This window comes from Fistularia commersonii, chromosome 7 (genome assembly GCF_037954325.1).
Source record: "Fistularia commersonii isolate RoL2024-O1a breed Wild chromosome 7, RoL_Fcom_v1.0, whole genome shotgun sequence".
Lineage (NCBI taxonomy): Eukaryota > Metazoa > Chordata > Actinopteri > Syngnathiformes > Fistulariidae > Fistularia > Fistularia commersonii.
The window spans coordinates 6460001-6487872 of NC_141290.1; the positions used below are offsets into that span (position 1 = coordinate 6460001).

General features: G+C 50.5%; 2 protein-coding genes across 7 annotated transcripts in view; both read right to left on the reverse strand.

The window, feature by feature from the left end:
• tead4 (TEA domain transcription factor 4) overlaps nucleotides 1-1403 on the reverse strand; it is a 27463-nt gene extending 26060 nt beyond the window's left edge. For 3 of the 6 annotated variants that reach the window (XM_086149382.1, XM_086149378.1, XM_086149379.1), the window contains exon 1: nucleotides 5-345. The gene's annotated coding sequence lies outside the window, so the exon portion shown is untranslated. Of the gene's footprint in view, nucleotides 1-4; nucleotides 346-1272 lie in introns of those variants that run through there. The other 3 variants (XM_086149385.1, XM_086149384.1, XM_086149380.1) reach the window with 2 other exon arrangements.
• A 1870-nt stretch (nucleotides 1404-3273) lies between these two features.
• LOC147232513 (DENN domain-containing protein 2A) lies at nucleotides 3274-27872 on the reverse strand. The gene is made up of 20 exons (XM_086149388.1): nucleotides 27729-27872; nucleotides 15926-16012; nucleotides 12606-13592; nucleotides 11887-12014; nucleotides 10923-11038; nucleotides 10632-10829; nucleotides 10435-10528; nucleotides 10244-10294; nucleotides 9933-10120; nucleotides 9730-9839; nucleotides 9271-9340; nucleotides 8903-8980; nucleotides 8293-8433; nucleotides 8070-8218; nucleotides 6590-6767; nucleotides 6419-6460; nucleotides 6193-6298; nucleotides 5623-5895; nucleotides 4076-4162; nucleotides 3274-3994 (listed from the first exon to the last, which is right to left on the reverse strand). The coding sequence occupies exons 2-20, from the start codon at nucleotides 16009-16011 to the stop codon at nucleotides 3963-3965; spliced, it is 3114 nt and encodes a 1037-aa protein (XP_086005514.1). The 5' UTR covers nucleotide 16012; nucleotides 27729-27872; the 3' UTR covers nucleotides 3274-3962.

The following is a 27872-nucleotide window of genomic DNA, read 5'->3' on the forward strand; positions in this document are numbered from 1 at the left end:
TTACCTGCTCGGGTAGCAGGTGGAGGAGCGTCGGAACATCAACGGTGGCTCCTTCTATCTCTCCCTCCTCTTCCTCCTCCTCTCTCTCTCTCTTTTTTTTTTTTTTTAATATTTAAAAGAAAAATCTCCGTCTCCTTCCCGGCTTGTTTGTTGTTGTGGTTGTTTTCTTTTTTTTTTTTTTTAAAGTTATTTCATTTTTTTTTTTTTTTATTTTATTTTAAACTTTCTTTCCGCGGAAGAGCGGAGGCGAGGAATTCCAGGAATTAGCCTGTGGTATGACATGAAGCCCCTGGAAAAAGCCAGAGAAAAAGACCACGGGAGAGACGGAGGGGAGGGGAGGGGAGGGGGTGGAGGTCTGACCGGTGTCTACGTCATGAGTGGGGGTGGGTGGGTGGGTGGGTGGTGTGGACGCTGACATGGAAGAAAAAAGAAGGGGGGCGTCCACGAGAGAGATTTCATCACCAATAGCAAAGGAAAACCTCAGAATTGCAAACCCGTGTCATTCCTGGAACGTTCCCGTGCTTGGATTTTCATTTTTAGTTTTAATCGCATTCATTCTGAAGGCCGCAAATTCACCCGGGGCCGGGATACGACTAATCCATTGGTCGGCGCGATTCGGAGGAGGAGGCTATTTTCCGATCCTTTCGGTTTGATTCGCGGCAACAGCTTGTGTTATCCGGGCGACGCCTCAGACGCAAGGTTAGATTTAGTTCCTCCCAGAAACCGAGTGTAACGTGTTTGAGCGATCTAATGGCGTTCGCGAAGAACGTAAATATCACATCATTAAAGAAAATAACCGCCTTCCGAAAGAGGCGTAACCGATCGCTAATCAAACATTTCTTATCTTGAGCTCTCAAGATCGGTCACTTGGACCCAGAAGATGCCGTCTTCAACCTGGTGCTAATGTAGCGCGCTAATTTGTCATCTATCATTCATCTTGTCCTCATTTATTTATTCCTTTAGTTATCCATGTTCTTGTTTTTTTAAGGTTTTACTTTATATCACTTTATTCTGTCTCACTATTTATGTATCATTCATCTATACCGCCATCTATTGCTAGTTATCTGGCTTACGTGCTAGCTAACTGGCTACCCGTCTCAATACGCTAGCCTGGTTGTTCACTCACGATAGGCGCTTCAGAATATGAACACACGAATTTGAAATAAGAACAAACCGGCAGAAGGGACAAATACTCCTAACTTCATGTACAAGTACTCTGAATAGCAGAGTATCCCGGGTATAATCGTTCAATGCCGCTTTCCAGATACTCACCAAAAGGTACTGTTAGCGATACTGTTTTTGATCCATATTGAGTACCGAAAAAAAGTACTTTTACACAGTCGCGGAGCTTCTGACAGAAAATCGCTCGTCGTCCGTCCGTCACTCTTAGGCTCCATGTGTAGGTCATTATGGGATGTTGAAATCAGGGGGGGAAGGCCTGCGAGGACGACAAGACACAGGATAACAGCGCCTCTAAGTGGGCATTGGGTGCATTACAAGGCCGTGGTTGTCCAGGGAGCAAACTAATCAACCTCTTTATTAATGATTTATTGCAAAGGCTTTATTTCCAATAATCCATTGGGAGCATTGTTTTTACCGGGGGACGCATCGATCATCGATACTCGACTGAAAAAAGAGCAATCAATTCTTGATCTATGTAGAAAAAGACATGTATATATAAAGCAGCATGGGGTACATTGACTAGAAATATTCGTAGGAATACAATTCTAACTATATGTACATATATTTGCCTATCGATAAACAAAAGTAGCCTCTTTTGTGCTGTGCTTTCAAAGTAAAACTACCCCGTGCTCTCTTTTGTTGCTAGCTGGCTAACCGAGGTGCCTTTCAAATTTGGAGATAATGATAAACATGTTATTACGGGGATGTTGAACGTAACCTGCCATTTTCAGATGTGAAACATTTACAGCAAGGACGGCGTCTGGATGGAGACCCCGAGGCTCGGTATTCATAGAAACCGCCGTCAGGTAACTGAAGATATGGGAGGCCCTCGGAACTGGTTGTTGCTGGAACAGAGGAAGTGGGGCGGGGTGGGCGCGGAGACTATAACAATCCCGAGTCGACCCATGACACGAAAGACACCAGGGCCTACAGGAAGGAAAAGATCGGAGTGCTTTTCCTGAGGAGACTGTCTCTATAGTGACACAACCTTTATTAGTATGTTGGTACACAGTGTTGGGACTATCTACCAGGTACTTTAATTCTCACATTCCCTTTACTCCAATTCAGAAGTATCAAATTTGAGCTATCAATTTCATTTCTGAGGAAGTTGCATGGAGCCTTGGTAGACCTAAAAAAAAGCGTACAACAGGGTTCCAAGAGAGGAGGTGTGGTACTGTGCGTTCTGGAGTGGTGCGAGACATGTATGAGCGCTGCGAAACAGGAATGAGGCGTGGCGTAGGTGTGACTCAGGAGTTCAAGGTGCAGTGCATCAGGGATCACCTCCGAGCCCCCTCTTGTTTGCTACAGCGATGGACAGGCTGACAGATGAGGTTAGAGAGGAATCTCCAAATTTGCGGACATGAAGAAAGCTGGGGGGTTCAAGTACTGAGTGTCAACAGTCCAGAGCAATGGAAGAGAGGTCAAGGGACGCGTGCAAGCAGGTTGGAACGGGCGGTAAAAAGTGTCAGGGATGACAAAAGAGTAGTGGGAAGGAGGAGAAGATGGAGGTGCTAGCATCCATGTTGAAGACAGGAGGCAGAGGTGAAGATGTGGAGTTTCCTGTTTGCAAGCAAGGAGGACGGAGAGGATCGGAAAAGAGTCCATCGGAGGGACGGCACATGTTAGATGATCTGGAGATAAAGTTGCACTGGCTTGGACGTGGACAGAGGAGGTGAAGATCCGGGCAGAAGGACGCTGAGGTTGGAGGTGCCAAGCAGGAGGTCTGGAGGAAGCCCCCCCGAGAGAAGGTTAATGGATGAAAGTGAAGACGACAGGAAGTCAGTTAGTGAGAGGAGAAGTCGGATGGGTTAGATGGTGAGGGTGGAAGATGATTGGCTCTGGGTAGGATGGTGGCAGGTGATTGGCTGCGGCCCAAATGAGAAGAAGCTTCCTTTTCTGTTCAAAGAGTGATGCAGTCTTGACTTTGACGGGCCAACGGGTCGGTCCATTACTCCAAATCAACCAAATCTAGAGGTACAACCACGGCTGGATGGATCCAAAGCAAAAAGGGTCTCGATACGTGACTCCGATGCTACTCCTTTGTCGTTTGGGGCAACGTTTCCATGGCAACAAATGAACTAACCACCTGTCTACTTCAAACGTGTTTATTGAATCCCCTCGGGTTCCCGAATAGTGTCTTCAAGGTAAACCTAGATGCTGATTGAACTAAGATACACATCCTTCTCCACATTCCCTGCCGAACCACTCCCTGCCTTCTGCCGCTCCGTCTGCGACCCCGACAAACCTTTATTTACACAAACCGGCGGTATTTGTATTTAAATGGCAGAAACATCAGGCTCAACGAAAGAGGATATAAATTAACCTTAAAAGACAACAAGGCCCCTGATCAAGAAGAAGTCGTACAAGTGGATTTATAGAAGCTTCTAGAGGAGATAGCTTGGAATGTAGAAGAAAAGGGAGATGGATTCCGAGGAGAGAAGTCCGTTCCTAAAGCGCCATGATAATTCAGACTGAATCCGGGATCTTGTAAACCTGGAAGCTGCTCTGGAGCTTACATCCTGTCGGAGGTAGGCGGCGGATCCAAGCCCGGTCGCTCCCTCTGCGGAGAGGAGGAACGGAGCTGAGATCTGAGGGGATGCCCGCCCTCCCCCCTTACGTCCATCCACAGTTCGAGTCCGGATCTTCCTTTCGAAAGGCGCCCTCGTTCTTCTGCGCTCTACAAACACCGGGGGAGGAGGCCTCCGTATCAGTAGGGTCCTCCTGGCCGTTACGTCCACGCCAGTACCGTTCCTCCGCAGACGACACCCTCACTGCGAGTCTCACTTCTTGGAAAGGAACTTCATCTTGTTTCCTTGAACAAATGAAACATTACAAGTTAAAGAAAGCGCCCAAGTCTGTGGAGGATCGGCCCGACGGGGTCTCCACGCCTCACCGAGGCCCTTGAGGAATTTGTTGACCCCGCGTTGCTCGCTCCCCGGGAGGGCGTCCAGGTACTCCTGGGCTCTCACCTCGAACAGACCTGGAAAATGAACAACCGTTCATCATGTTTAATGGATCGACCCGGATGAATAAATCCTCATATGATCCGAGCTCCACTCCTGTGGAACCGTCTCCCCAGCTCCATCCGCCGGAGGAGAAATAGGCTCAAACCCCTTCTCTTTGAAAAAAAATGATTATATTGAGTGTTAGCCTCGCCCAGGGTTCGGCAACCCGCGGCTCTTTCATCTTTACACTGCGGCTCCGAGCGGCTTGGGAAAATAAATTATAAATATTTAATTGAAGTGTGTTTCATTTGTGTCAATTTATTTTTTGAACTTTTAGTTCTGAGTTGGAAGATTATTGTGATCTTGAAATATCAAATCAAATAATATTTATCATTTTTCACCGCTCAAAATAACGTCACACTCGCGGAAGCCGGTATACCCGCCAGCCGGTAAAGTCCCGATTTGCATGTGATGTGCGCAGAAGTTCAGGAGCAGAAGTTCCCATAAACCAGGTAAAAGAAATATTTATGAAGATATTTTGCAAATATTTATTTTTCATTGTTTACTGACAGAGGGATTTTTTTTCAATTTATTTTCAAAATTCGGATCAAGGCTCCGCTACACGCTCTGAAAGCCCAAAGCTCAAAATGAGTTCATTACATAAATAAAATTTAATTTTCTCTGTAATACCTTGTGAATTTCAGAAGCAACACACTACACACTTGTTTATACTAAGTGTAAAGGTAATAAAAAGCAATATATACAGCGGTACCTTTATTTTAGACATCAAAAAGTTATTGCGGCTCCCAATGTTTTCTTTTCTGAGGCAACCGGGTCCAAATGGCTCTTTGGGTGTCACGGGTTGCCGACCCCTGGCGTAGCCCCTCGTGATACTGCCATAGACTTACTCCGCTACTTCCTCTTCTCTAACCCCACTCCGCCTATCCTGTTGCTCTTACGTCCCTTCATCAGGGCACAGTAGTCACTTGTCGGCCACTATCTCTTTCTACCCCGAATGGTTGAGGCAAAAGGCCGCCCACATTGAGCTTGGTGTCCGCCAGGTAAAAGGTCGTTGCTTCCTTGCTCCTAGTGCTCGCCCCCGGGGGAATGTTGGGTTTCTGTGGATCATCTTGAAGAGGGTGGTGCAGACCTGCTCTATACGGACGGGGTCATCAGACAACTGAGAAATAAAACCCGACTCGACTTGATCCTGACGCCGCATAATCTTCTCTCCCTTTGATTGTGCCTATTCTGGAGATCCCTTCAGGAGAGCACGAAACACGGCTGATATACTTGGTAGTACTTTGGTAACAAGTGAGATATTGTGATGTATCACGTAGTATCACAGGAGTATCAGAAATCTCTCCAAGGCTTGAGCACTCCAAAATGATCAGAGTCTTACAAACATTCACGGATCATAAAAGTAGTCCAAAATAATGGGCTTGGATGATGACGATGAGAAAGCCTTGATATGCAATGACAAAACAAAACAAACCTCGGAGGCCTTGTCGGCGCAGCTCCCTCTCCTGGATGAAACTGGTAAACATCTGGGTCTCCATGAAGACCTCCAGGAACCGCCTGGAGCTCTTCGACGTCACCGCCTTGCGAAAGGCCTCGCGTTGGAAGGCGGAGGTGGGTGACGGCGGTGGGGACAGGGGCGGGTCCTCGTCCCGATCGCCTCCGCCCATGAAGAGGGAGAAGTGGCCGACCATTTCCACGAAGAACCGCACGAAAGCCTCAGACACCACGGCGCTGAGGGAGCTGGAGTCTGGGAGAGGATGAGGGCGGGCGGAGGAGGAGGAGGAGGAGCCAAAGCCAAGGACAGGAGAAGAGGAAGAGCTGAGTCAGATTTAGAACCATCAGGTGTTTTAATACTTCCAAGTAGTGGCTGATCAGGTGCATCATTTGACATGAAGAACATGAAGGCGTCAGTGTAAATGATGCCTTGCTCCGGGGTTGGTGAAAGTCGTCTCAAGTTAAACCCTGCCAGGTTGAGCTCCTTGGTTCTCCTTCACCTTCTAATCAACCGTGTGCATTTGTTGTCGCTCCCTTCGCTGCTGCTCACCGTTTGCGAGGTCCCCCTTCTCGCAGGCCAGCTCCTTCCTCTTGTCCAGCACATGTTCCAGAGCTGCCTGCAGCTTGTGGGGAAGAATGGAGTCCTCGTCGTCCAGCTGGGAAGGAAAGAGACGCATAGATGTGAAGGTGGTCTGTCCGCCATCATGGTGTAACCACCGGTCTTGTAACACCCGGCGGGGTCTGGAGTATTTCTCGAGTGCTTCTGTGGGTTCTACCTGTCGTAGGAAGCGACTGCTGCCGAGGTCGACCACCAGGACCTTGAGACGGGAGGGGAGGAGATGTTATTTCCTGTAGCCATTGTTCGGACGGGTTAGAAGCCCCCGAGTCAAGGACAGCAACAAACGATACATCATCGGCACGCAACAGCGGAAAAAGAATTATCACACCTCCTCTATGGGAAGCTCTTTTAGTCGGGGCAGGGAGCTGGAGAGGAGGCCTACGATGAACGGAGTGGGGGTGCAGACAATATCCAACATGGATGGCGGTAGCACAGGGATGTATGTGTGCTGCCAGGTGAAGGGGTAGAGCAAGGCCACCACCGCGTGGCAACACTGGGACAAAGTGCTGTGGAAAAGAAACGAGACGGTTGACGACATAGGAGATACCGACACTGGAAAAAGGCGCTCGATCAAACGTCGAAATGAGACGTAAAGCCACGTTATAAACCTGTTACATCGTTAGAACTGCTTTCTGGATCAATTTTCAAGATTCTGACACTGTATGATCTAAAAAGCAAAGATGCGTGTTGTGACCACAAGATGGCGTTCGGACACCTCCGAAGGAGAGGCCTGGATCAGGACTTGGAACATGATGTGAAAAGCGTCGGTGCTGCTGAGAGGGAATATTATGATGTAAGACGCTCGCTAGATCTCTCCGGTGTGTCCATCTGGTCACGGTTGACACAAGACAATAACAAAAGCTTGATTGACGAAGTTCTAATTACTTTTTTCCTGCTAAAATTTTGAGCAGCAGTGGGCGAGGAGAAAATAGACACCACCCACTTTTTCATGAAGTCTACTCAGATGGGCCCGACCACCGGGCGGGGGTTATTTCAGCAAGATCAGCACTTATCCTCTCCACAAGGTAAGGCAGAATGGCTCGAGGTTTGCGGGCTTGGCGATGTCAGATTATATCGTCGTTGCCTCGCTATCTGGCGTCCATGACGTTTTTTTCCAGCACAGGAGTAATTGTTCCCTGGGTGATTGTATAACACAACAGCATTCCTTCCTTTCACACTCGGTCGGAATCTTCATTCCTCTGACTGTTTGTGGACTACAGGTCCCGGGTCCTTCAGTTTCTAGATGTTCCTGGTGTCACTGAAGTGATTGTACAAAGTAAAAAGCCAATGATTGAGATCATCGCTTACAGTGTCCGATGATGACCTACGGCTGCTTCCAGTGGCCTATGATTGCCTAGGTGGCTTACAGTTTTCTATGATGGCTTACGTGGCCTATGATGCCCTACAGTGGTTTACAGTGGCCTTAGATGGCCTACGGTGGCTTACAGTGTCCTATGATGGCCTACGGTGGTTTGCAGTGTCCTATGATGGCCTACAGTGGTTTACAGTGGCCTATAATGGCCTACGGTGACTTACAGTTTCCTATGATGGCTTACAATGGCCTATGATGGCCTACAGGGTTGACAGTGGCCTATGATGGCCTATGGTGCCATACAGTGTCCTAAGATGGCTTACGGTGGCCTATGATGGCCTACGGTGGCTCACAGTGTCCTAAGATGGCTTACGATGGCTTATGATGGCCTACGGTGGCTTACAGTGGCCTATGATGGCCTTTGGCAGCCTGGGGTGACCTAAGTTTGTCTACAGTGGCCTACGATGGCCTGCGGCGTGAGGAGGCTGAGGCCGACCTGAGCTTGTCGGCCGTGAAGATGACCCTGCGCTCCAGAAGAAGGGACGCGAACACTCGGAGGAGGAGGCGTAGGCTCAGGGAGGAGAAGAGGCATTCAAAGTCCACATGCTCCAGTCGGGAATCAGATGGCCGACACAGCTCTATCACCTGTGTGCAAATTTTATCGTCATCATTAAAACATTTCGGTCGCTCCCCGTCACGAAACACAAAGTCAAGCTCACCTCTGTCCCAGAACCCGGTAGGAAGTTCTTGACGGTGATGGTCCTCCCAGGGGCCGGGAAAGGGGCCTCCATGATGCCCCTCATGAAGGGCTGCACCAGGGCCGGCGAGATGGCCCTTCGCTTCTCCACCTCATCCAGGATCTGGGAGGAGAAGGAAGGGGTTGTTTTATCCTATTGGCTTAGCCCGGCAAGGGGCTGTGCTTTGAGTTTCCATGTATCGGCGCTAAAATATACAAGTTTAGAATATCAAAAGCAAGTGCCTACACTATGAAGGCGGCTGTTAATCTATCTGACTTGTTTTCCAAGCCCAAGAGGACATAGTCCCTTGCCCGTAACCCTATCTATGCGTACCGCGGCGTATGAACGCAGCATATATATTTACGGGTCGACGTAGATATAAATCTGAGACTCATTACAGGGCGCTCCCTCCGTTGCGGCAACCACATCAGCTGCATTTCACATGTCTGAACTGGGGCCAAGAAAATGGCACTCGGGAGGGAGCAGGGGTGGGCGGGGCAAAGCGGGTGCATGGTAGTTCTCGGCCACCTTCTTTCATGATAGATATACATTGCAAGCGTGCGATTCGACGAATGCAGTGCAGCTCCCTCACCTTGGAGAACAGGTCGAAGCAGCCCAAGCGGCTGACGATGCAGTAGACTTCCGGCAGCCTTCTGCCTCTACCACTTGGCTGCAGGGCGGAAAACAGGGAAACGGGAAACAGCAGCGTCAGTGTCGCGAGACTTCTCAACCAACTACGACCGCTAGCTTCCCGAGTCAAGCCGCTCTCGAACATCCTGACTCTTCAATCCAAAGTATATTCATTAGTAATAACACAGTAATAACACAGTAATAACACCATACAACAAAAAAAAAGAAGTGCAGGAGGAGCAGAGGGAACGGAACCATTTGTAATGACGGATCATTACTATTAAATTACCGAGAATCCAGTGAGTGAGGCCAGAGGCCACGGTTACATACCAGCAATCGGCGGCAGTAGCCAAACCGCCTGCTTCCGTCCTCGCCTGTCAGGACGAATGAGAACGTCTCGCTGGAAAAATGAGAGGGACGGGTGAAGGGGGGCAAATCATTCCCACATCCTGGATACTGTCTAATATTGAAAAAAAGAGGGGGGGGGGGCTCAGAGCCAGACGAACTTGGACGCAGGTGTGCGCCGAGTGATTGCTAGCTGTCGCCGCGTCCCCATTTTCTGGGAACAATGTGAGCATTGAGAGTCTTTTGGGGCGGTGCTGCCAATTTTCAAGCACACACACATACAGGTGTAAGAGCATTACGTTCCCTTAATGCCCCTGTAAATCCTTTGTCTCGTCACACTTTAAATTAAAAGTCAAAAGATCGCCTCCATCCCGTAACGTAAGTTGTTCTTGCCGCGTAATAACCGGACCGCTCTTTTTCAGTATTTTCCGAACTTGGGCTGACCTGGGGAAGTTGTCGACGGGCGCCCAGTCCTTGGCGTCAGGGAAGCAGAACTGCGGGATGACCTTTAGCTGGTCCTCTGTTTCCCGCATGAACTTGAAGCTCCTTTCGAGCTGGAGGAGGAAGAAGATGAAGAGGAGCGAGGTGTTCAAGGAGGCCCAGAGGAGGAACGTTTTTCAAAATTGTAGCCTCCGGGAAGCGTTTACCTTGAGGGGGAACTGCTGCGTGACCTCCGGCAGGTATGGAACTCCAGCTTTGGTCTTGTGAAGCGCCACCACAATGAAGTACTCAAAGAGCTTCCTCTCCTGCAGCTCCGTCACGTCCCTCTCCGACGTCCGGTACCGGCCCGTCTGCTGCAGCATGGACTGGACCGACACCAGCCTCTGACTGTGGGCTGAGGGGGAGAAGAGATGGACTCCATTCACCCACAATACCGTGGACTGGATCATCTATGTGTCGGTGAAGGAGAGGGTGAATGGTTGTACCCGGACCTCGGGCGCTCCTCTCCTGCCCTCACCTTTCAGCTTCTCCTCGTTGTCGCTCTCTGACTCGCTGTTCTCGTCCGTCACTACGTCCGTCACAAAGACAAAACGAAACGAATGCGTCGTCAACGTAACCAAGAAGAAAAGTGAATGCTGAAGAATAACATTTCTATGTGGCAGCAAGGCTTGAGGTCTTCTCTTGGTGCGAAGGAAAGCGAAGTGTCACCTCTCCCCGAGCTGGACTCTGTGGACTGAGACACCTTCTTCATGCGTTTCTTCCCCCTCCGTGCCTCGAAGATGGCGTTGATTTTCAACACCATCTGTAAGAGGACATGACTAAATGAGCTTGTCTATTGGGGGCGGTTGCTCCGCACTTCCTGATTCATCCCAGAAGAGATACTCCAACCCCCGCCTTCCCCTTACCTTTGGGATTTTGCGTCGCCGACGGTTGTAGGGGTCCCCGGAGAGACACGGTGTGTCGTCGGGGCTGCTGGGCGTCGACGGCGGGCTTACGCGCGACGGAGAGGACACACCGGCGTCCCTGCCCGTCTTGCGCAGCTCCGGGAGTTTGAAGCTTCGCCTCTCCGAGTTTTGCCGGAATAACCCGGGCTTGGAGGACAGCTGGAGGAAGAGACAAGGAGCCCAGCGGAACCATCAGGACCCAGTTCTAGCTCTGAACTGTTCTTAAAGAGTGAGGTGTCACCGAGTTGTTACCTTTGTCGGAGTGTCAGGAACCGGCGAGGAGGACGTCGGCAAGATGCGCTTGCTTCCGCTGGAGAACCCCCTCTCGAGTTCGATGTCTTCGTAAGGGTTCTCCTTGGACGGAGGATCTTTAAAAAGGATTCGGGGCATCGGGGATCCAGATGTTACACAACAACCTCACGCAGGAAAACAGCGGATAAAGTATTCTTTCCATGTTGGTCACGTGACTCCCCTCGCTCCAGAAGTTTGCTTACTCAGCCCATATTTCAGGGTGACATGCACAACCCTTCAAACGGCCGTGACTAAACGTAGCCCCTCCAGATAAAGAGCAAGGTAGGGGGAACTTTCCAAGAACTGCTCAGTCTTCTCCCTCTGACGCTCTCTCTCTCTTTGTAGCTCTCCTCCGCCCGATCAATCCATCCACCAGATGGGACCCAGAGGAGAATTGGGATCAAGAGAAACATTCAGTACCCTTCACCGTCTCCTCCTCCAGAGGAAAACAAAGGGATCGGCGCGGCGTCGTTCACGTGGCCGACCAACGGGTATAGCGCGTTGCTTGCCGTGCAGCGCCGTGACTTTGCGGGGGTCACGACGGCGGCCGGCTTTCCCTCGTGCGTACGGACTGCGTGCGCAAAGGCCTGACAAAGTGGTTTAATCGCCGCAGATGATGAAAACCAAACATGCCCCGCGGATGGATTACGGTGCTATCGTAGGTTATAAAGGAAACGCACCCCAGGTGGGGGCTGCCATAACATGGTGGACAATAAGGTAGGAGTGCGGGTGGGACCTCCACATAAAGCACTTTAATAAAGCTGGAGTGACGCGCCTCTAAACTAAACATGGCCAAGAGTGAAGACCTAGAGAAAAAGCAACCATCCTCTCATCTTCTCTGTGACCGACGGAAGACGAGGGTGTCTCTTTGTGTGAAGAGCGTAAAAGAGCCAGTGTTTTGGACAGTATTACGTGTACTGTGTACCTATTATGTCCTCGTAGACGTTCTCCTCTGATAAAGTGCGTGTGAGGCCCAGGCGGGACTGAGCGTACCAGTCCACCCTGCAGCCCTCTGCGGACGATTGGAGCAGATCCTCAAATTCGTAGGACTTCCTGTGGGAGGGGGGGGAGATATGGCATTACAAGGTAATTCCACAGGACAACGACAAAGGCGGAGCGCTGAGAACCTCCAGGGAGGTTCGATGGGTCACCAGGACACCTACTAGCCGCTTTAAAGATTGGGAAAAAATGAATCAGAGATGGATTGAATTCAGGGAAGGGAGATGGGTATGCCTTTGGAAATGGGTCAGAAACATTGATTTAAATGAGGGGGTACGTGATTTTGTTTTGGTTCCTGCCAAATGAATTGCAAATAGCGCCATCGCACGATTTGTTGGGGCGGCATTACATTCACTCGACGCACTCCTGCGGGAGCTCTGACAGGGGTTGTACATTCTGAGGCTTCGACTAGTGTGCTCTCGCTGCCAGGTTTTAAACATGGATGATGTCATCGCCTGCTGGGATTGACTATTTGATGCGAGCAATGTGGTTCACGTCAGCATTTGCTTCGGTAAGCGGGCATGCAATACGTAAGCTACTCAGAAGTGCATAAATTCTTTGTTTCATTAACGCACAGCTTCTGTTGTAACGGTGGTCAAAACAATCATGGTTGCCATGACTCGTCCCCCTTCCTCTCGCTCTCACCTGTTGCTGCCGTCATGAGGTTTATCAGCCCAAGGTCTTCTGCAGACTCCCGGCGGCGGGCAGGTGGGTAAAGGCGGAGGAGGGATGGAGGGCAACGGTGGTAATGTCCGTTTGCCTTTACCCAAGCCGGGCGCAGAAACCGGGGTGGCGGGTGGCGTATGGTGCTGGAAGGTTCTCTGAGGTTTGGGCAGCGGGTTTATGGACGGCGCCCCCGGCTCACTGTACACATTCTCCGAGTCCCCCTCTCTCCTCCTCCGTGGCCCGACAGGCCGAATCACGTCAAAAGTCCCAAAAATGGGCTCGCCGGCTCTCCTCTCCGTCTCCTCTTGCTCCTCTTTGGACGGAGGGCAGAAGTAGTTCCCCGGGAACGCCAGCGACGGCCTATCTGGAACATCCTTGGTGGCCTTCTCCAATTTCTTCACATGGGTTAAGACGGTTTTCTTATCCTGTGTTTGGTCCGATGGCTTGGAGGCCTTGCTGTTCGTGGCATCTGGAGATTGTGTCCTTGAATCCCAGACTTTCCCGACGTTCTCTTTCCCTGAGTCTTGCCTGTCCCAGCTCACCAACCTCTTGCTATCGGCCCTTTGGACCTCCGAAACCTTGAAGTCCTTCTTCCTTACAACATCATCCTCCTTTTGGGGCGCACTAAGTGGGTATGTTGCACCGGGAGCTGGCTCCTTCTTGCCCTCCCACTGTGAGATTTTATCACGGATGCTGGCGCTCTTGACTCCCCCTTGGCTCTTGCCGTGGTTCAGTCCGTTCTCCATGCCTGGCGTCCTGGGGTCGCTGGTGGTGGCTCTCCTGTGGGCCAGCATACTGCCAGGGGGACCCGGGACGTCACTCGGGCCAGCGGCTGGGGAGACGGGACGCCTATCGGGCGTGGCGGCGTCCCTCTGGTCTCGGTTCCTCAGTGACCCACACACCTCTTGGCGCTGGGGCACCACTGAAGATGGGGCCTCCCCGACCTTCAAGCAACAGCACTGGAGCCTGAGGAAACAAAAAGATGATACTCAGTCACTTCATCCCACTGACTTAACCTACATGTAGGAACCTTTGTGCAGGGATGTGTCCTCGGCCCCATCCTCTACATCCTGTGTCGCCTCACACGAGGACAACATCAACCTGAAGTTTGCAGACATCAGGTGCATCACCGGGGGGGACGAAACAGCCTACAGGAAGGAGTTGGCCGGTCTGGTGTCATGGTGAGAGGACAGCAACCGTACCCTCAACACGGACAAGACCAAGGAGATGACAGTGGAGATGAGGAAGGAGAGGAGACCTCACCAGCCACTGTTCAGGTCAAGAGGGCAAGCTGCTTCAAATACCTGAGGGTCCACATCCCGCCACCTGATCCCTCAACACCATTCATACAGTTAAGAGGTCTCAACAGCAGCTGTCCTTTCTGAGGAGGCTGAGGAGGTTTGGCATGTTGCCCAAGATCCCAGCAACTTCTGCATTGTTGAGAGCAACTTAAGCACCAAAGCAGCACCAAAGCTCTGGACCGAACGCCTGCAGCCAGTGGTAAAGACTGCAGAGCAGATCACCAGGACCCTACTACCCTCTCTGCAGAGCATGAACCACCGCAGAGCTGCCTCCATTGCCAAGGAGTGCAGCTACCCCCAACACGGACTGTTCACGTTCCTAATCTCCAGCCGAAAGTACCGGAGCGTGAAACGTAGGACACGACTGAAGAACTAGTTCTGCCCAACTATCATCAGACCCCTGAATAACTGCCAGGACTCCATAATCATGTTCTACCTTAACTGTTGATCTAAACTACATGCATACAAGGTGCTCCAGCACTCTGTGACTTGCACACTCGAGCTGCACTCAACTTAAACTTGCACACCTACCAATACTGTCTACATCTCTAATCTAAAACTATTTAAATTTCTGCGTATGTTTATATTTCCCTGCACTATTTTCATTCGCCTCACTATTACATCTGTATATTTATTGTTATTTTTTACTAGTAATGATTTCATCGTACAGGGTACACATTTCCAGACTATAAATAGGACAATCAACACTTGAATCTTGAATGTATGCAGAGAAAAGGGGCGGGGCCAAAGGTGAATGCGCAGCTTTTCTTTTTTGCTACCAGCCGACAAAGCGGTTTTGTGCCAAAAGCTCAAAGCCTATTCATCTAATTATTGAATTTCCAACAAACACAGGAAATGCAGGGCCCCCCAGGCAACCTCCGGTGGCATCGCAGCATGCGGAAACCAACACTAGCGCTATCTACAGGAAATCTTAGATGACCTTGTCTCTTTCACCTTCCACTTCTTGGGCCAAAACAAGGGGTTTTGGCAGAGATTCACCAACGGAGAGGCGGCGGAAACTAGGTCTGAAAGAAAATCCAAGCAAACAAGAGAATGTCCACGCGGTGTGTGTGTGTGTGTGACTGGCCAGGAGCGGGGGTTGATTGTTTGAAGGTGAAAAAGTGGAGCAGATGGAGGAAGGTGTCAATATCGCACCCAGGCAAATTAAAAATTGTTTATGATCAGGGAAGAGATTGGGTGTCGGTGATGCACCACCACAAGCGCCGTCCTCCAAGGCCAAATCAGCAGGCTTGGCAAACCCCAAAACAACGGTGGGTGGAGGGGGGTTGAATTTCCTGCAGGACAATCCCTCCCAGCCGCGGCAATCACAATCCCTTCATTATAATCTAAAAGGCACTGATGAATGTCACAGAGATGACAGACGGTGCCGGCGACCGGAGAGCGGCCATACAGGCACTTCCACGTCTGGGGTGGGGGTGGTGGTGGTTGTGGGATGGGTCAAAGACCAGATGGCCATCCCTCTCCCTCTCCAGTCTTATCAAGGACTGTTATTGTTACCGTTACCCCTCGCCGAGAGCAGGACAAGACCTCAAGGCTACTGGGGGGGAAGGTGCAGTTCAAGCAGATGAAACCTGAGACGGGTGATATTGTGGGGTGTTTTTTGTCTGTGCGGCAGCTCAGCCATCCTGGAGTGGTTTAGAGTAGAGACGCTGCTCCACAGCATCCAGAGAAGCCAGATGAGGCGGCTCCCTCTGGTCAGGACGCCTCCAGCCCGGCGAGGTGATCCTGTGCACGTCCCGCCGGGAGGAAACCCCGGAGAAGAACCCAGGACACACAAGGGACACTATGTCTGGCCTGGCCTGGGAGTCCCTGGGCAGGGAGAGGGGCGTCTGGGCTTCTTTGCTTAGGCTGCTGTCCCCAAGACTCCCCCCAAGAAGAGGCAGAAGATGGATGGATGGATGGATGGATGGATGGATGGATGGATGGATGGATGGATGGATGGATGACAATAATAATACTACGAATAATCAGACCTACCCGTTGACTGATTGGTAGGTGCAGTTGTCAGTGTTTGTGCAGAGCAGCAGGGCCCTTCCACCAGTCATGGTGCTAGCAGCTGGCATCCTGAAAAGCCAAAGAAGGAGAGAGGCAAACTGGTTAAAACCAGATGTATTTAACTATTCAGTTAGAGTTGGAAAAATTTGTTGGATAATAAAAGTTGTTACAGAGCAAAGACTTGGACTGTTGCTGTTTGTATATATGCAGACGATGCACCGAAATGAGTGGACGCTTGGATTGACAGGTCAAGAGAAGAACTTTCCTCGAGTCGTTTTATTCGGAAACTCCCCATATGGCATTAGAACTGTAGAAGTGAGGGGTGAAACATCCTCGAATGAAGAAATTCAAGTCGGATTGCCAAGACAAAAACATTTCGACTAGAATTTCCTCAAGAAAAACTGAATAAAAAAAATCCATCTACAGTGTGACACTGCAAACCAAACCAAAAACTCAGATTCCTTATTTCTGAGACCAGAAACCGATGCGGGAGCGGACCTCACAGCTCGCCAGTCCCCTTTGAAGGGTAATTGGAGGATACAGCCGAGAGCAAAGCTTTAACAACTAGCGGGCTGAACTAAACACACACTCCATTCCAGCGCCCTGGCGGAATCATGGAAAGCTCATGGAGATTTTTTTTTAAAGGAACCCGCGGTAGGATAATTAGGTTACATTGGGAAAATATTAGCGAGGACTCAAAGCCAGGAAAGGGCACTCATTTGGACTCTGCAAAAGTGGTCCCAATCGAAACTCAGTTTTTTTCTGATTCTGCTTTCCTAATCATTATTTATCTGATTTACCCGAGTCTCGGTAGATAAGTCTGACTTTGAGCGTCTTTCGGCGCACTCCGGTGTGGCCGAGGCTAACCGAAAACACAAGTGCGCAAATTTCCAAAACAGAAAGAAACACAGGAGTCCGTCCAATGAGCGATGACTCTTGGACCACCTGCTGCCGTTGCTCATCGATCCTTTCCCCATGCAGAGCGGTTCAATAAAGTAGGCCCAACCATAGGTTGCACTGAATCTGAGCCTGCTGCCTCTTTCAATGATATGCCGCTGGAGGCCTACAAGGACCCGAGAGGTCGGCCTTGGCGTGGGACCTGGGAACAATGAGATGTAGGAAAGGGAACTGCTAGTTGTTGCCGTGTGTTGTCTTTCAAGTAAATCCACAGTAAGCTTTGCCACCCTGCTGCGCGCGCAAAACCTCAGATCGAAGCACAACTACCGAAGCGGACCCATGGACAGAGGAGGGCCGGGTGCATATGGCGGACTTTGTCCAGATGTTCTGGAAACTACATACTGCATTTCCCATATTCCACTCCACCTTTTGCCCAATTAACCCCAATATCTCTCCTCTCCAACTATGAGCCCCGCGGATCTGAATTCCTTAAATCCTTGTCCCGGCTGGTCATAAAGCAAGTCAGCAAAGAAGAAAAAAGGAGTCCTGCCTGAGCTAGCAGCGTAATTGGCCCTCTGGGGACGGAGCTTTGCTGGCAATGCAGGGCTACATTTGGTTCCCCCTTTAAACACAAAGAGGCGGACGGGAAACCCGTCGTCTTGTCCTACACAAAGCCGACATGAAAAGGACAACCGGTCACCTCTGAGCAAGGAACCTAAACTCTTAGATGACTATCGGCCTGTGTCTTGTGTACCCCCGCCCCCCACCGCTGCAAGAGAGAGAGCGGCAAAGAAGAGGAGGGGTGTTTGCGTCAGCTTTGCACTGGCCTGTGGGCCCAAATTATTTTCAGCTGTAAGCCGGGCAGAGGTCACATGTTTGAGGGGAAACATCAACCGATCCCCCCCACCCACCCACCAGCCCTACCTCCCACCCACTACATCCCAATCCCCCCCACTCCCATTCTGCTCGCTTTCCTCCTCGCAAAATGAAACGCAGAACAACCACTTTGTATGTAAAAGAGGAGCGGAATGGCGGTCTGTAAAATATGCAGCCGGCCTCCCGAGTTTTACTTTTTCTGAGCAGTGGAGGGTGTTGCATATCACATGGGGGGGGGTGAAGGGCGGAGGGGATGGGTTGCGGGGGTGACGGCTTGTCAAAACTAAAGGGAAAAGTAGATTGTACATGGAGTAATAAGAGCATACTGTTGCGCTGTAAAAGCACTGCAGGCTTTCGGGGCGTCCTGCTTACTTGTTTCGAGCCCCGAGGCCAAAACAAAAGCGCCGTTCCTCGGAGATTCTCGTGCCTTAAAAGGTAATTCGGAATCCTCACGTAAGTCGTGATCTCTCTGAACCTGGAAGAAGAAGCAGTAAATTTGACAGCAACTCTTGTTTTATAGCATTCGGTTGCTGAGGAAACTCTTTTTAAGGGAACGACGAGGCTTTTGTGTCCCGCAGCTATTGGTAACTATTGTTAACCCTGACCCTCGGAGAAAGATGGCCGCCCTAACAATGCAGAGGCTAAGGGAAGCCATCTGCTGAGGCCAATAAAAACATCACGGGAAACTGCGACCCCGAAGACCTCTGCGTGGCCCCGGAGCCTTCAGGCCTGAGCTGTGTGAGGTGCGGCCGGCCATCTATGACACCGCAGAGGAAGCAGAAGCAGCCTCGGCAAAGACTTTCCGAATAAAACAACTCGAGGAAAGTTCTTCTCTTGACCTGTCAATCCAAGCGTCCACTCATTTCAGTGCATCGTCTGCATATATACAAACAGCAACAGTCCAAGCCTTTGCAAAGACTTTCGTTTCTGTTCAAAGACACTCTGGTGCTGAAACTAGTCCGACAATAAAAGAAGTGGAAATAATCTCAGGGTATGAATGGGTGAGTTTTCTTCAATACTATATCATATTTAGGCAGGAAAAGCAGTGCTTTTGGGGGCATGTTTGGGGGCACAAGTCATTCTCACAGAAAGTAGTGAGTGAACAGAATGATAATGTTAAAAACCTGACTGTCTAGATTCCACAATAGTGCTCTCACTCCAAAATCTCCTGCAGGGAGCAATCCACTTCTGCCATTAGTGACGGTGAGACAAAAATGGCCCTGGCGCTGGTCTAAAACATGATGCGTTCTTGGCGGAGGAAAATGGGCAGTGGCCAAGGGTCAGAGTCGCATCAGAGCCAAGCATCAGTTGCATAACCTGCAGGAGATGTCTATCGGTCGGTGGACGCTGGCTATCTGACCATAGTGAGACTACCATAAACACACTCACATATTCCCCTGGGGGTGGGGTTGGAGATGGTGGTGATGGGGTTGTTGTCCTCTGTGGGTCCATGACTGCAGCGGGGGCATTTTTGTTTGTGCTAACTTATCATGATAAGCGCATTAATGGGGGAGATCACTCACATTCACACAGGGATTGTATAATTACCATGTTTGTTTGCTTTGGATATCAAATATACGTGACCAAACAATGATGTGTGGATAAAAAGCGGCATTCAATGTTGTTTCTCTCCGTTCCTCAAAGGGATCCGCTAGCTCCAATGACGTTGAAAAAGTACTAGCTTAATCTTTGCAGACAAGTTTGCCAGCTGTGCACAATCAGATGTCACATTGCAGCCAGGGTGTTGACATGTTGTCCATTGCTATGGCAACATGTTTTTTTTCTGCTACTGTTTGCGATTGGAGCCACTCCATAAATCACAAACTTCACTGAGATGTAGAGAGACAAAAGCAATGCGGTGATGGAAGTCAGGCTAATTTCAATTTCACCACAGACCAGGAAGCGTCTCGACGCATGAATGGGTGGGTAGACCAAAACAACAATGGCTGACTCCGGAGTATTGCTTGTGCTCGTTACTCTATGGAAAGGGAAGTGTCCCCGAGACAAGCAGGAGTACTCCAGATTACTTCCACTTGCATGCCTCCCACATTCTCTTGCAAATGGCACATCTTGTAGTTCCAGGTCACATAGCACTGAGACAAGTGTCTCTGGGTATGTGCCAAAGGGTAGACCACAACAACAGCAGCGGATGCCAGAGTTCTGCTCGAGTCCTCCGATGCTTCTTCATCAAAGTGGGCATTTGTAGTTCAGGGTCCCTTCAGTTTATAACTCTACCTCGTCGTTGATCTGTACAAATACTCAGTTGCTGATCCTTGTGGATGTTAACACTCGCTGTTGTGCCCCCTTTTGTTATTGCATTGAGACTGGAAGCGTCTCTAAGCATGCACTAAAGGGTAGGCCACAACAACAATGCCCGACTCCAGAGCTCGTGCTCCAGTCTACGAAGTCTCCCAATGCCTCTTCAGCACCTTTACTCTACTTTCTTGTAGTTCAGGGTCATTGGAAGTAGTAACTCCACCTCTTTGGCAGTCCTCACAAATACCTGTTAGCTTCCCACTGTTGATGTTTGCACTCGTGCTACTTCTTATCATGTTGACACAAGAAGTGTCTACGCATGTTTTACCTCAACACAATACCGTACCGCCAACTAGTGGCCTGGCATGTGTACTACTGCCTCCCTATTGTTTCCGACAATCTGGTGCGCTCTCTTGTGTGAACATCTCACCCGACGTTCCTGACCTGGGCTTATCGAAAGACAGTCGCCAACCGGTCATAGCTGTTATCGGGAGGTGCTGTCACTGCCACACTCGGCCCCGAGGAGGCCCGGCCTGCCTCTTCCCAACAGCTGCTTTTCATAAAGATTTTCACTCTCTGCTTCATCTTCACCATCCCTCCATCCCTTTGTCCGGTCCAGGAACAGCTTAACGACATGACATCACCGCCCGGCGCTTGTTCTTCCCTCTCTCTTTTCTCTCCGATATTCCCAGATACCTAAAAAGGGCAAAGTCACTCACAGCGCTACATTTCACAGTAACAGGAACTGCATGTGCAGAGGAAGCCACATGTGGCTACTCCCGAGCCCCCCGCTCTCCATCGCCGAGAGCCGGACTCAAAAAAACAGCGAAAGAAACGTGACTCATTTGCTGCAAAGGGGATTCGAAAAAAAAGAATTTCCCGCTCCCGGTGCCACGCTAGATGTAGCGGGCTTCGATGCGCGCCAGAACCCAGCCTGCAATCAATTTAACACACCGCCGGACGTTTGGCAAGCTCCCCCTGGAACCGCTAACCTTGCATTTTTATTTTTCCCCGTCTTTCTTTTTCACCTCCTGCACTGTCAGGAGGTTGGTGGGATGGGGGGGGTTGGTTCAGTTGGAGCAATGAGGGGATTTCACAAATGAATGCTACCTTGACCCGGAGAGGCTTGCCCGGTTCCTGAAGAAGGAGGAAAGGAAGGGTTGATGGTAGAGGAAGGGACGTATGAAGGGATGAGGTGAGGTACGGGGGTCAGGCAAATAAACAATGGAATTTTATCTAGGCTCAGCACTCTCTGCCGCTCGCTCTCCCTCTCTTTCTACTCTTTCTGTTTCTGCGTCGGTCCTGCTCGGGGCCCCCGCTGCTTTCCCAAGCTGATTTCACAGCACGGCTCTGGACTGCAGCCAAAGAGGCCACCTCCAAGCGTGCATGTGCACAAGCACGAGCGCGAGTGTGGAATCGACGGCCCTAGAGCTGTGGGGTCGTTAAATCTATGCATTTTTCCAGTGCCTAATGTTTAACCCCTCAGCTTCATCGCTACTTCGTGCCTGGGATCTGTGTTGGGGCGATAGCGGATCCCCATCAGGTCCATACGTCTACAGCTGTGCTTGGGCGCCATATGTCCCAGCCCACGTCCCAGAGGACCTCATTCATAGCCCGCCCCCACGCGGTGCCCTGCTGAGTCCTCCGGCTCCCCCAACTTACACCATTGTTCCGAGAGGGGATGGATACCAGACAGCACTAAAACTGGGTTATCCACCAAACCAGACAGGAAGTGGAGGGGAAGAGGGTGTGGGGGGGTCGGGGCAGGGGCAAACAATCAATTTCTTCTTTTTATTATGTTTCTGCATCCCCTCGAAATAGAATGCAATAAATGGAAGTACCCATTGTCTTTCCATTCGCGCACATACTGAGCTGCTCGGCATTGTCTTCACCGCTGGATGTCCCGGCAGGGTCTGCCGCACAGGAGGTGCAGTCTACCTAGCACCACCTTGGACCCCTACACCGTGGGTGTCCCCTTGGTGAACCAGGGAGCAAGTGCATGACGTTTGCGTTCACTGCTGTGCGAGCATACGGGAAGGGTTCAGGAAATAGAAGTTGCGATGACCCCCTTTTGTCTGGTGTACTTTGCTTAGCTTAGCTTAGCAGAAAGCGCTGATGAACAGGAGACCTGTGACCGAGGTCGAAGCGGGAAGCAACAGAAGGAAACGCTTCTTGAGAGAGACCTTCTCAACCTGTCAGTTTACAAATGGCACTTCAGCCGCAGTCCTTCAGGTCATTTGTGGCTCCCATCCCACATTCCACAAATGCCCCGTGATGAGCTCCTCTGAAAGTATGGCGGTATATAGATGAGGGTGCCTCTTGTCGCCGACAAAGGGAGTTTGGTCCTTTGGTCTTCAAATCTGACTGAGAAGAGGAGGTGGGTCCTGCTTTCATGGTTGTCATTTTCCCCTCCAGAGAAGCCTCATTTCGGGGTAAAGGAGGAACGACATGATGATAAAGCGGAGGAGTGGAATAAAGAGGGGGTGTAGGCGCTCATCGGGAATAGCAAATATAACCGCAGCCCATCTGGTAAGCGGTGTCGTGTTTCGTCTCCTCGCAGAGGTGGAGCATCTGTCCTTCACCTCCATCCAACAGACCCCTCCTCCGCATCGGAGCTCCTACTCATCCCCAGCCTGCTCCCAATTACCCCACTGGCTCCAACCGCCAGAGCCCCGTGCCAGCGGTTCCTGGGGCGCTAACTCGGGTTAATCCGATCCAACGCCGCCTGGGTCAGATTAGACAAAGTCTTCAAATGCAAGTTTTGGATTTTCCATCGATCACTTGTTTTTTTTATATGAGGTGCAGGCATTGTTGCTCCCAGTCTCCCATGGCAACCTGGCATCTGGATCAGGAGTTTACCTGCTTTTGTTACCTGGACGGCACCTTTCTGGTTTGCCATGTCGGTGATACCACTTTCCCACCAAAATAAAGCATGTCATTCTTGAAGTCTTTTGCAGATGATTTGGGTCTGTCTGCTTCATCCAACGGTGATCTCCAGCTCTCGCTGGAGCGGTTCACAAATCAGCACCTCCGAACGCCAGACCATGGTCCCCAGTGCCTTCTCAGGATCGGGGATGAGATCATACCACAAGCGGAGGAGCTCAAGTATCATTGATGAAAGTTATGTATCAGCCTGTCATGGTGAAGAAGGAACTGAGCCGAAAGGAGAAGCTCTGGATTGAATGGTCGATTTACATTCTAACCCTCACATCTGGATCCAGGTTGAGGGTGGTGACCAAAAGAAGGAAGTCATGGGTACAAGTAGCCAATATGAGTTTCCTCATCAGGGCGTCTGGTCTCTCCCAAAGAGATAGGGGTGAGGAGCTCGGTCAACATGGAGGAACCGCTGTTCCTCAGCATCCCGGTGGCTCCATCTGGTCAGGATGCCACCTCAGTGAGGTGTTCTGGTACCACTGGGAGGAGCCGCCAGGACCTCTTCCCAGATGGATGGATGAGGTCGCCAATCAACCTGGACTATTCAGGTCACATTATCAATCAAGCTATTTCAAACAAGTGAGAAGAATTATTTGTTATGAGTCCTCCTTGCGAGCATGTTTTAGATCAAGTAGAGCAAGTTTACATCATAATTGTACCCGATCCTTCAGATTTTTTCGCCATTCTGCATTCCGTTATCTACAAAGTTCTATCCGACATGGCACGTCTGGTGCCTGCTGCAATAACTTTTGCAGCTGCCAGGGTTTTAGTAGAAGGTGATCTGGGATGAGGAGCCACTGCAGTTAGATTATATTCAGCAGACATGCAGTTTTGGATCCTGATGGCGAAAGCGTTCCTTGGCGACAGCGGCTCGGGGACCTACAGATCTTCTCCAACAGCACAGACGCCTGAGCACTCAAATGTTGTTCCCCAAGGAAGCAAGTCAAATTTCTCCTCCAAACCGAGCTGCGGTGCCAAAAAGTCCTCTACGCTCCTTCCTGTTTTTATCCACTTCTCTTTTTGAGGGTATCCACACTAGGATTCCCACAAGAGCCCCTCCTCATCCCTCTCCTGCGTGCCTGTGTAGAAACAGATTTTTATAATTCCCTCCCCCCCTGCCTGGGGGGAATCGAAACGAGGCGAGAGCTTGGGAAAGTGCACTTCCGGATGTTCTTGAACTCCACACACCCTGTGACCGACAAAAGTGAGCATGGGGGCCAGGACCGCCGGCAGACATGACACCACTGGCATGGCTCGGCCTCGCAGCCTCGCCTGCTCTGCATAAGTAACCTTTACATCCAAAACCGCTTTACACATTCCTCCGAAACTGACAGCAAAGACGGCGCAACCAGTCCTGTAGGCAAGCATATTCAGTTAGAAACCAACCCAGTTAGCATAATCTAGCATCTGTCTGTTTATTACGACAGCTTGCTAGCCTACTAAACAAGAGCTTGTGCAATTGGACAACTGCGTACAAAAGGAGCGGCCCTTAAACTGGGGCCAGACGGCCAGACAAATGCTACCTTCACCAGAGTGGTGTTTTGATACCGAATTGGTGATCCTTTTGAACTCACTCCCACACCCCCATTTTCAGCGGTGCTAGATTGTTGGTTGCCAGCGTCCTCTCCTTCCCAGGCCTACGGGAGGTGTGCTTGAGGATGGGGGCCAGGCCTGGAACTGCTTAAACAATTTGAAGGTCGTTGCTCTCACGGTTTTTCCATTTTGAATATCGCGCACACGCCGCACATAACCCGGCTAGCAGAGTATGTGGTAACACCCCCACCCCACTTGTGCTCAGAATTCTCTTACCGCGGCAACCCGAGATGAAATCAAAGGCCACATTAGAGCTTCACTTCGAGCCCAGATGGACACATTCCACCCCAGATGGTAGCCTTCTCCGAGTCCAAGTATGAATTGTGAAATATCTGCTGTGGTGCAAACGTGCATTTCCATCAATTTGTTGGGCCGGAGCCTTCGATTTTCTCTTTGGTTCTGCGCGGGTTCTGCTGGGGTGTTACCGGTGACCAGGAGCTGCAAAGCCACACAGGAGTGGCATACCGAAAACCTGTGACGTTGCCGAGGGGCCACGGTGTTCTCCACAGCCTGCATCTAACCAACCGGGACAAGATGTCCGACGAAAAAAACCCAGAAAGCAGCAACTTTGAAAGCCACAGAACAGGCAAGTACGTGCACGGGGGAGCATACATGTCAAAGTCCGGGGGCATGGTAAATGGGAAAATCTTGGCTAGCTGCCGACTCTGTACCCCCCAAGCGTCGAGTGTAAAAGTATGATGATGATCGATACATGCATCTACATGTACCTGAGCATCTGTTAGCTGCTTTGACCCTGACAAGGACGTGAACGTGCAAGGTGGAATGAATTATCCATGCATGTGTGTGTGTGTGTGTGAGAGAGAGAAAGTGTTTTTGATCACAGCTAAACAAGAGAAAATGCCCCCCCCCTACCCATGCCCTCTAAACAAGAGAGGTTCTTTCGCCATCACCGCAGGACACATTCTTTCCAAGCGCGTCACCGCAGCAACGGCGGCAGCCTCAGGACGACCGGGCCATTGGCATGGCGGGGTCACGGGGGGCCGTCCATGACGGGCGGCTGTCAAAGGCCAGTTCCTGTAAGACAAGGGATGCCGGGATGGGGTTTGGGGGGCGGGTGTGGGGATGACTTTGGGGTTCGGGTTGAATAACATTCTGAAACCCTGCTGTCACTTTTTAAAGAAGGAAAAGAAAAGACAGAAGTTGCAGAAAAGAGGCCACGACAACCTGGCTGACCCTGTTTGCTTTGCTTGTTTTTACCCAATGTGTCGTCAGGCACTGGAAGCTAATTGACATTAGCCGCTGCAGCTAACCTTGGTTAGCATCACTGCTTCCGTCATTTTAAAGAAAACAGATGGCAACAATATCAACTTTATAAACTCTTATACCACAGCAATGCTGGATGTTGAAGGATTCAATGCATAGTACTAATTGTGACAAGAAATACAAGTACAAGAACAACTATGTCGTTTGGTATTCATAGGTTGGTGGGTAAGGGTTAATTTTCGTCCGCCGAAGACTCATGGACTCGTCGATGGTTCATCCTTGAGGCACGCTTCTTCAACTCGCAGTGAAAAACAAAGAGCTGATTCACTGTTTGCCGATGACAGGCTTGTTTTCGTTACGGATGCAACTCGACCTCCTCGATCAGGGACGTACACTAATAAATCGTAGATTTGAGGCCTCTTCGCATCCAGAGATTTGATAGGCGGCCTTCTGGCACATACATGGGTCGTTCCCGGCATCACGAGAGTGAATTAAAAGTGAAACAAAGGATGGGCGTCATGCGAGCCGATGAAGATTCTGAGCCATGGTTCCCGGGTTGGAATGTAAACAACTGACCTGACACACACACATGCACACACACACACGCACACATAGTCTCCACTGAGATCTGCTCCTAGATTGCAGCATTTATTACGATGGTGCTGACTGGTAAACAGACAGTCCCTGTGTCTTCATCTCCAGCTCTTAGAAATCTCTCTGCAGCGCCACTAAGTCCGGACGTCTCGATTCAATAAACTCCCGACCGACCTCAGCCGGACCTCAGAAACGGTAGGCAGAGCCGAGGAATGTTGATTGGAGCTCATTAGAACGCCGGGTGGGGGTTCACTTCGAACAATGTCAAAGTGCCAGCGATCTGGAGTTCAGAGATTGTTCACCAAATCAAAGAGAGCACCGCTCTGGCACCCACAAGTCCACCGTCCTGTTAGTGCTTGAATTCGGGCACTAAAAATTGGGGCTCGGGGAAATTGATTAGCTTGACCGCTTGACAACCATCTCCTCTGTGCTTCGACCAGGCGCGGTGGACATTCCACGCACTCAGTGGTGGTGATGTGGAACAGGAGCGCCGTTATCTCTTAGCAAGAAATACACAGATGTATGGATGTGTGTCATAAGAGGCCGGAGGTGGGGGTCGGGGTCTCAGAGTGCTGATATGTGTCGGTAGCACGACTACCCCTCGCTAATTTTGCCTCCCTGGCAACTCCCAGGCAGAGATTGGCAAAGGCATACGAAGGAAAGTAGCACAGAGCTAGCAAAACACCATGTATCAATTGCTGTCCTGGCACCGCGTTGGGCCTCTGTTCGCCTCACAAGTACCACTATGGCCACTGTGATCCTCACCACGACTTTGATGAAGCACCAACTGTCATATTGCTAACGATTGTTAGCATGGTTAACATTGATATGCTTATTGCCATTGGGCGATCTAATTGTTTCACGCCAATACGAAAGAATACAAGGCACTGCAAGGTGTACTGTACCACGCAGGGCTTTTTTGGTTAGCATTTAGCAGCAAATATATTGGTTCCAACCCGCTGCTATGATGTTCCAATACTTAGCCGTTAGGTGTCACCAACCAACAAAAGAATTAACGGCGTACCAGAATTCAGTCCCCCCGGTTTGCGTTTGTGACACGCAAACTCAATGCTAACTTGTTGCAAAGTCCTCCAGGACTCGATCAGGACTCGATGGCTGCAATCAGGAAACTGTGAAAATCTTTACAAGATGGTAATGAGTAAGTGACCTGATGATGCTAAAGTTAGCACCTGATGCCAAAACTCCTGCGCCCTTGCCTGGGGAAACCTCCACCCAGAAGACAGACACAAGCGGGTGAAGCTCGTGTTGCTTTAAAAGAGCGGGGACATCATTTCTCTCCTTGCGCACACACACACACAAACACGCACACACACACTCACACTCACACAATGCATGCTTGGCCAGTCACATGACTGGAGTACAAGGGAAGGGCACTGCAAGGCGACGGTACCTTTCTGAGCTGGGGGATCCCGCTGGGGCCAATCTTGGAGCCTCCTCTCATGTTGCGTAACCGGACCCCTGGGGGGGCCACATCCACTCGCATGGCTCCTTTTCTTTTTTTTCACTTCGGACTCCCCGGCGTCCGACTTCTCCC